The sequence below is a fragment of the Gadus macrocephalus genome, chromosome 17, assembly GCF_031168955.1.
Source record: "Gadus macrocephalus chromosome 17, ASM3116895v1".
NCBI lineage: Eukaryota > Metazoa > Chordata > Actinopteri > Gadiformes > Gadidae > Gadus > Gadus macrocephalus.
The window spans coordinates 9267894-9277014 of NC_082398.1; the positions used below are offsets into that span (position 1 = coordinate 9267894).

General features: G+C 46.0%; 1 protein-coding gene and 1 long non-coding RNA gene across 2 annotated transcripts; both read right to left on the reverse strand.

Moving 5' to 3' along the window:
- Positions 1–700: 700 nt before the first annotated feature.
- emc4 (ER membrane protein complex subunit 4) lies at positions 701–9120 on the reverse strand. Its single transcript, XM_060076988.1, has 6 exons — positions 8924–9120; positions 5503–5642; positions 3524–3638; positions 3046–3199; positions 1457–1617; positions 701–1240 (listed from the first exon to the last, which is right to left on the reverse strand). Exons 2-6 carry the CDS (start codon positions 5613–5615, stop codon positions 1205–1207), a joined length of 579 nt encoding a protein of 192 aa, XP_059932971.1. The 5' UTR covers positions 5616–5642; positions 8924–9120; the 3' UTR covers positions 701–1204.
- On the reverse strand, positions 1945–3039 carry LOC132475717 (uncharacterized). The gene is made up of 2 exons (XR_009529969.1): positions 2840–3039; positions 1945–2034 (listed from the first exon to the last, which is right to left on the reverse strand). It is a non-coding gene; the product is annotated as an uncharacterized LOC132475717 (long non-coding RNA).
- Position 9121: the final 1 nt, after the last annotated feature.

The window sequence follows — 9121 nt, forward strand, 5'->3', positions numbered from 1 at the left end:
CATGTATGACATAACATAAATATCTAAAAGTCGCTTTTCATATTAGGAATTCTTAGACACCGCTTTTAGTATGTGTTCCTTAATGCTTCCCTAATGTTGTGCTCATAAGCCATATGGATATCTTATCACCACCAAGGAGAAGGAAGCTTTGTTCCACCTGGATTCTCTCGTTCGACTCCTACCCCACCCAGAGCTGTTGTTCTCACCAAGGTGTTGCGATACCAACTACTCAAACTCTCCCTTTTTCTTTCTCGCTCTCACACACACACACCCTCTCAAACACTCTCTCTCTATCAAACACACACACACACACACACACACACCCTCCCAAACACTCTCTCTCTATCAAACACACACACACACACACCCTCTCATACACTCTCCCTCTCTATCAAACACACACATACACACACACTAATGCCATAGGGCTGCATTCCAATTTTTCCTTGTGTCTCCAAAACTCCACATTGATCATGGAAGGGAACCTGAACAACCAATAATAAAATATAATGCTCAAATCGGTAGCCCCTTTCCTGAGGACCCAAGGTATTAACATGTGGGAGACACTGACCATGAGATAAATGTGTTCCATATATATGAACAGATACTTTAGATAGATCTCACATTTCAACCAATTTCCTTCTGAATTAAACACCTTTAAATGTTTTGCTGAAACGAAAAACTAACTTGGGAGACTCAGTCATTTTAAACAATTTCAAACATTTTATTTGAGAAAGAATTATCATACGGCTAGTCGTTATAAATAAAAATGTCATTGTAACTTATTTTTCTTTAGAAAGACATACGTTAGTTATGATGATTAGACAGCATGACGCACACATACCTGCTGACTCCATAGATTTCAAACTAAGAGAAAGCTGAAAACTTTAAATTGAAAAATGGCATTTCAAAAAACAAAATAAAACACCCCAAATCATACTTTGTCAATGCCATCATGGAGTAAAACTAACTACAAAACACACATTCAACAGGTTCCACAAAGGTGGTAGTTTTAGTTATGGTGCATTATTGTGGAACTGGCGCTTTTATAGCAGAAAGCAGGGCCCGATTAAGACCTGGGTCGTGGCCTCTTGAATCCGATGTCCGTTTTGATCTTCCAGTAACGGTACAAGCAAACAGGTGTGTGTTTGTTTTTCCTGTTTGTGTTCATTGAGTGAGTATGTGTATGGATGTGGTGTGTTCCTTACAGCACCATTCCTCCACCCATTATTTCCATTCTCTGTGGAGAGAGACCACAGATCAATACATTTGATTAGACTCGACATATACCACTTATACATACTTTACACGAAACCATGAAGGTTCTCCATACACTGAAATCATATGTGAAATGAATCGTTGAATTCCAATACATTGCGCAGCCTTTCTTCCTTCTATATTCCTACTATTTACATTTATTTTTTCAAAATGACTCAAATCTGAATGTCAGTTTTACCAGAGGCGGTTCTATGAAGGCCAGCCAATCCGACGAGTGTGTTGGCAGCAGTCCCATTGATTGACACTTGTAGATGGCCAATGCTGAGCCCAGGAGGTTCCCCACAAGGTAGACCAGCCCCTGAAGCCACTGCTGGCTGGAGCTCTCCAGGAGCTTGAAGGCTGAGGAACACAGGAACACACGTCAACATTCATTCATATATAAAGGGTGCATGGATACATGTATTCAGTCACACAGGTTAATATTAATTCATCTATAAAAAGGGTGCATCTATACATTTATTCAGTCCCACAGGTTAATATTAAATAATCTATAAAAGGGTGCATCTATACATTTATTCATAGTCACACAGGTTAATATTAATTCATCTATAAAGGTGCAACTATACATTTACTAATAGTAACACACATTCATATTTTAAGCATTAAATCCAATAATTACTTATTTTCATACACACACACACACACACACACACACACACACACACACACACACACACACACACACACACACACACACACACACACTACACCTAGAATCCATGTTTCCTACATCCATAAACTGATCTATACTATTTACTAGGGATGGGCAAAATGATTCTTTTCCGGGAACTAGTTCTTTCAGTTCAGTTCACTATAACGATTCGTTCGTTTGATTCATTCGTTACGTCAGATTACGTCATTTGACAGGGAATCTCAAAGTTGTCTGCCCCCCCCCCCGTGAAAATCGACGAAATATAAAATATAGTTTAACCAAACGTCCCACCAATATTTATACCACTTGCTTACTCTCTATATGTCATTCATGGTTTTATATTTATAATTTGATTTTACTTTACATTTAATTCTTCATCATTCAGGCATTACAGAACTTTCATGGTCATAAATAAAAAATACGAACTGCAGTTTAATTTCTTTGTTTGTTCTTGAATTGACGTAGAATGGAGCAAAGACTCCTGGGATTGGGAAATGCGTTTATCCAATAAACAGATGGAGGTCAAGTCTATTTTCGGAAATGTAAGGGGATATATGAGTGGCCCCACGTCGAATGGTATGACCCAAGATACGTCAGACAGAGAAAGCGCGCAAATTCGACGGTACTAACTTGTCATTTGTCTACCCGGGTGCCATGGCAACACCATTGCTACCTCTCATTGGCTGAATCTTTGAGAACGTTGTAGACTCAATCGATATAAGGTCGCGGGGAGACGAAGCTCTGTTCGCTTGTATATTTTATTTACGCGACTATATTTTTGTTTTATGTTAAAAAAAAGAATCAAAGAACCAGTTCTTCTTGTTTTGGGGAACCAGTTCTTGTCGTTCACGTTCGGGATTCGTTCGTTGTGAACGAATCGGTCCCGACCGACTCATCCCTACTATTTACACACAGGAACATCAGATCTATCCATCTATCATCCATGCATACAGCCACCGTTTATCTGTCTAGCTTTTCATCCGTCCATCCCCTGACCTAAAGCAGACCTATAGCTACACATAGCGGTCCAGCTAGCCCCGGCTGGACAGGGGGCCCCAGGTAGGAGTGGTCCCACCCCAGGGTGGAAGCGGGTGGGCGGCGGGGTCAGGACTCACTGGCAGACATGGACATGAGGGCCTGGATGGGTCTCCAGGCCATCATGCACACCATCATGATGGGGAAGATAGAGATGGTGTTCCCCGACATGTACATGATGAACAGGTTCATGGGGATCTGCTTCAGGGGTCCCAGGGCCACGTCCCAGCAGCGCTGCAGGGGGGGAAGAGAGACAGAGACAGAGACAGAGACGGAGACGGAGACAGAGAAAAAATACAATGTGAAAATAATTAAACCAAGTTTTAAATCATTGACCGCAAAACAACATATCAACAAATCTGCTTACCTGAACCACATTTAATCCGCCCCCAACTACAACCCCCACAACCCCTCAGCGAGCATCTGCATGACATCAACCTCTCATGTTGAAGCCATTCCAGCCAAATTGAATGGGGCCAGTGTCTACATATACACTCCCTCCCCTGATCTGACTACCATCATCACAATGACTGTTGTAAGGCAGTGGGAGGATAGTACCTTCTCCACCAGGTTCTTGTCCGTCTCCTGGATGCTGTTGTCTGGGACAGGCTTCTCAGAGTAGCCGATAGGATACACCACGTCCCCCTGGCCTCCCTGCCGGTCCACACGACTCCTGCACACACACACACACACACACACACACACACACACACACACACACACACACACACACACACACACACACACACACACACACACACACACACACACACACACACACACACACACACACACACACACACACACACACACACACACACACACACCATTTGAAACGTTACAAAAGTGGCAGTCTTTGTTAATCGTCGGCCCTGCTGATTTGCATTGACAACCTCCAGTTGGTTGATAATGTGTGACTAACGACCTATTGTATCTAAAGGACACAGGTTCTTATTACTGGCTGACAGTGTTGGGATTGTATTCTGAATACTTGGATTACTTCCACATTGAATTGCATTTTATAAGTGTAGGAATGGGGCATCAAATTCTGTTCTTCTGTTCCAACTGGCTGAATGTGTTAGGCCCAAGTCTCCCTGATAGTGCACTATATTATATAATTTGCTGTAGGGAAACACAGACTATAAGGGCAGCTCGGGCCAGTCTTTTATTTAGGGTGGCACATGATTGTCAAAAACTTCCATTTTAAAACTCACACACCGCGTGTCAGCCCGTCAGGCCATAAACAATGGATTGAATAAACGTTTCAATCCATCGTTTCTGTTCATTTCTTTTTCCAGGCTCGTTGCCAGCGGGGGGGCCATCCTCTGACTGGCCCCCATGTGGCTGCGCCCCTGATGATGTTTATGCAAAAGATAAGAGCAGCTGTCCCTTTTCAGTTTCTCTATTTATTCAGCTGTGGGAAAATAGATAAACATAACATTTTCTGTTTCTGTACAGAATTTGCTATTACATTTTTTTACTTGGCTAAGTGCATAGGAGTAAAATCAGACACAGAGAGAGAGATAGAGAGAGTGAAAGCGAGATTCACACTCCCTAAATATATTTTTGGGGTTTGGTGCGGTTCCTTTTCACATTGCAATCGCAACGGTCTCCGAATTTGTCAACAACACATGTGTGCAAAGGTCGTTAAATCATTGGACAAAAAGGTCTAGTGCGGGGGAAAACAGTAGATATAAAAAAAAAGAAGTGAGGAAAGCGTCTGTGAAAGTAAATAATCATGGATATCCAGCGGGCTGCAGTTGCTGTGCTGATATTGATTTGTTTCATACAGGTGCGGACCGGTCGAACTCCTTCTCTCTCATCCTGATGCTGAATGTGTTAAATGGCATTTTTATGTTTTTTTTTCCAAGCATAGTCTTATGTGGGTGTCCGTCCAAATATCCACTAGACATGCCGTCTCCTCTTTGCTCCATGCTAAGCCACGAATTATTTTCCACGACAATGCGCTGATAGTCTTGGAGTTACCGCTAATCAAACAATAATTCCCCTACTGCGTGCAGTTGAGCGGGTGCCCGTTACGTCCAAAGAGGCGTATGCTTTTTAGAACTGGATCAGACTCTGGTGCCTTCGCTTTCACATCTCAAGCGAAACAGAGAAGCATCGTCACGTAATCCATTGATTTCAACAACGCAACTGTATTCTAAATACCAACTATTTAAATTGTAACTGTAACGGAATACAGTTACTTATAAGTTGTACTCTAAATACGTAACGCCGGTACATGTAATCCGTTACTCCAACACTGCTGGGTGAGAACACATATCAGCGGACAAGTTATAGGGCTGGGGTGAAGTCGCCCACCAGTGATGTCGCTAGTGGATAGATTAAGCCATAGACTGTATAAAAATGTGTTAACCATAGACTTTAAAAAAATAAAATGTGTTAACTGTAGACTTAAGTGCATAAAATGTGTCTTTACGATGTACCTCAGTGGATAAAATCTGTGAACAATAGTCTTTGTTCTAGAAAATGTGTGTTTTATAGACTGTGTTAAACTGTGTAAAATATGTGTTTACCGCGCGTTGCCCATGCTCAGCTCCAGAGCCCATTTCATCCTGCGGACACCGGCTCCTCCCCTAGTGGACAGAGCTCCTCCCCCTCCTCCACCTTGACCGCCGGGCGAAGCCATCAATCAAGCCAGCAATAGCCCGTATACCTGAAAACATTAAACAAAAGAGTTATTCGTTTTCGTTTCAGTTGTCAGACACACCATTTCACCCCCTAAATAACGGGTAGATTGTGTGAAGGGGAGAAAGTTCTTGATTTGAATTCTTGTAATGTCAATAAAATTAAAAGAAATGCAGATATACATTACGCATATATTGTGACGTATATAGGCCGAAGATCGATTTCGTGATCGTGTCATCTGATCTGAGGCCGCATGTTTTGGACACTCGGGTAAAGAGAGGGGCGGAACTGTCAACCGACCACCATCTGGTTGTGAGTTGGATCAGGGAATGGGGGAAATTTCCGGATAGACCTGGTAAGCCCAAACGAGTAGTGCGGGTGAACTGGGAATGTCTGGAGGAGGCCCCCGTCCTAGGTATCTTCAACTCACACCTCCGGCGGAGCTTTTCTGGCATTCCTGTGGAGGTTGGGGGCATTGAGCCGGAGTGGGCGGTGTTCAAAGCCTCCATTGCTGAAGCTGCGGTGGCTAGCTGTGGCCTCAGGGTCTTAGGCTCCTCAAGGGGCGGTAACCCTCGGACACCGTGGTGGACTACGGTGGTCAGGGAAGCCGTCCGACTGAAGAAGGAGGCCTTCCGGGATATGATATCCTGGAGGACTCCTGACTCGGTTGCAGGGTACCGACAGGCTCGAAGGGCTGCAGCGGCTGCCGTGTCGGAGGCTAAGCAGCGGGTGTGGGAGAAGTTCGGAGAGGCCATGGAGCACCAAAGTGTTTCTGGAAGACTATCCGGCACCTCAGGAGGGGGAAACGGGGAACCATCCAAGCTGTGTACAGTAAGGATGGGACTCTGTTGACCTCAACTGAGGAGGTCGTCGGACGTTGGAAGGAACACTTTGAGGAACTCCTGAATCCGAATAACACGCCCTCTATGTTGGAGGCAGAGCTCGAGGTTGATGGTGTTTCGTCGTCAATTTCCCTGGTGGAGGTCACTGGGGTAGTCAAACATCTCCGCAGTGGCAAAGCCCCAGGGATTGATGAGATCCAGCCAGAAATGCTAAAGGCTCTGGGTGTTGAGGGGCTGTCATGGTTGACACGCCTATTCAACATCGCGTGGGAGTCGGGTACAGTGCCAAAGGAGTGGCAAACCGGGGTGGTGGTTCCCCTGTTCAAAAAGGGGGACCAGAGAGTGTGTGCCAATTACCGGGGTATCACACTTCTCAGCCTCCCTGGTAAAGTCTACTCCAAGGTGCTGGAAAGGAGGGTTCGGCCGATCGTCGAACCTCAGATTGAAGAGGAACAATGCGGTTTTCGCCCCGGACGTGGAACTACGGACCAGCTCTTCACTCTCGCAAGGATCCTGGAGGGGGCCTGGGAGTATGCCCATCCGGTCTACATGTGTTTTGTGGATCTGGAGAAGGCGTATGACCGGGTCCCCCGGGAGAAACTGTGGGAGGTGCTGCGGGAGTATGGGGTAAGGGGGTCTATCCTCAGGGCCATCCAATCTTTGTACTCCCAAAGCGAGAGCTGTGTTCGTGTTCTCGGCAGCCAGTCAGTTTCGTTCTCAGTGGGTGCTGGTCTCCGCCAGGGCTGCGCCTTGTCACCAATCCTGTTTGTGATATACATGGACAGGATATCGAGGCGTAGTCGTGGTGGGGAGGGGTTGCAGTTCGGTGGTCTGAGGATCTCGTCACTGCTTTTTGCAGATGATGTGGTCCTCATTGGATCATCGGCCTGTGACCTTCAGCACTCACTGGATCGGCTGGCGGCCGAGTGTGAATCGGCTGGGATGAGGATCAGCACCGCTAAATCTGAGGCCATGACTCTTAGCAGGAAACCGGTGGATTGCTTACTCCGGGTAGGAAATGAGTCCTTAGCCCAAGTGAAGGAGTTCAAGTACCTCGGGGTCTTGTTCGCGAGTGAGGGTACTATGGAGCGTGAGATTGGCCGGAGAATCGGAGCAGCGGGGGCGGTATTGCGTTCGCTTTACCGCACCGTTGTAACGAAAAGAGAGCTGAGCCGCAAGGCAAAGCTCTCGATCTACCGGTCGATCTTCGTTCCTATCCTCACCTATGGTCATGAGGGCTGGGTGATGACCGAAAGGACGAGATCGCGGGTACAAGCGGCCGAGATGAGTTTTCTCAGAAGGGTGGCGTCTCCCTTAGGGATAGGGTGAGAAGCTCAGCCATCCGTGAGGAACTCGGATTAGAGCCGCTGCTCCTTTACTTAGAAAGGAGTCAGCTGAGGTGGTTCGGGCATCTGGTAAGGATGCCCACTGGGCGCCTTCCTTGGGAGGTGTTTCAGGCACGTCCAGTGGGGAGGAGACCTCGGGGAAGACCCAGGACTAGGTGGAGAGATTATATCTCAACACTGGCCTGGGAACGCCTCGGGATCCCCCCGTCAGAGCTGGTCAATGTGGCCCGGGAAAGGGAAGTCTGGGGCCCCCTGCTTGAGCTGCTCCCCCCGCGACCCGACCCCGGATAAGCGGTCGAAAATGAGATGAGATATATTGTGACTCATGTCAATACACGGATCTAATAATAATAATAATAATACATTTAATTTAGAGGCGCCTTTCAAGACACCCAAGGTCACCTCCTTACAGAGCATATAGTCATCATTCAAAACTATGTAAAACAGACTAGGAATAAAAGGAAAACAGAGGTTAAACATGAAGAATAATAATAATTAATAACACTCAAAGACGCCTAAAGTGAAGGGGGGACCTCACTAACCACCACCAATATGTAGCACCCACTTGGGTGATGCACGGCAGCCAATCGGTGCCAGAACGCTCACTACACACCAGCTTGAGGTGGAGAGTTAGGGATGAGGTGGAGAGATCTAGGACGCTGTCAGGTTAGAACAAACGTAACCTATGGATTACAAACGTAAACCATACAGCACCGTCACCCGTGTCGGACAATGAATAACCCCTTTATGTGTTTGAGGTCCATAACACAACATTGCAACTCTTGAATTCTCGTCATTTTCAGATAATGTTCAAGTTAACATACACACAATTTAATGTAGTGTAAGGGTGCTGAAAGGTTCGGGGATCGATTCCCCAATGTCTGCTGCCTAACTTGCAGGCGTCCGAGAGCAAGATGATCCCCGACCCCTACGTGCTCCTTAATGAAACACATCTTAATTCACTGTCAGCCACCGTGAATGAATGCATCTGTCAGACGACTGAATGGTCCAATAGCTACCCTGTGAAGCTAACCATAGCCACAGCTAAGGCTAAACCTGGCCATGGGCTGATAATCAGACAAGATAGACATGAACAAAATTATAACCACTATCGTTCTTACCTTGTGCACACGTTAAGTTATTGAACGAGATCGTTTATTGCGGACGAAACGCTAGAATTGGTCCCCTTATAGACAAATATACAGGAAAGAATCGAGTGCTGCTCGCTGTTGGTAGGCACAAAATGATGACGTACCGGAAATAGTATCTGGGTCTCGACCGCTCTCTAGCGAATACGTCAGGAAATACAGGCGACGCGC

Coding starts and splice junctions, on each gene's coding strand:
- emc4 (XM_060076988.1), bottom strand. CDS start 5,615: ATGGCTTCGCCCGGCGGTCAAGGTGGAGGAGGGGGAGGAGCTCTGTCC. Junction 3,639..5,502: donor CTGAGCATGGGCAACGCGCG/GTAAACACATAT, acceptor GTGTGTGTGCAG/GAGTCGTGTGGACCGGCAGG. Junction 1,618..3,045: donor CCTCATGTCCATGTCTGCCA/GTGAGTCCTGAC, acceptor TGTGTTCCTCAG/CCTTCAAGCTCCTGGAGAGC.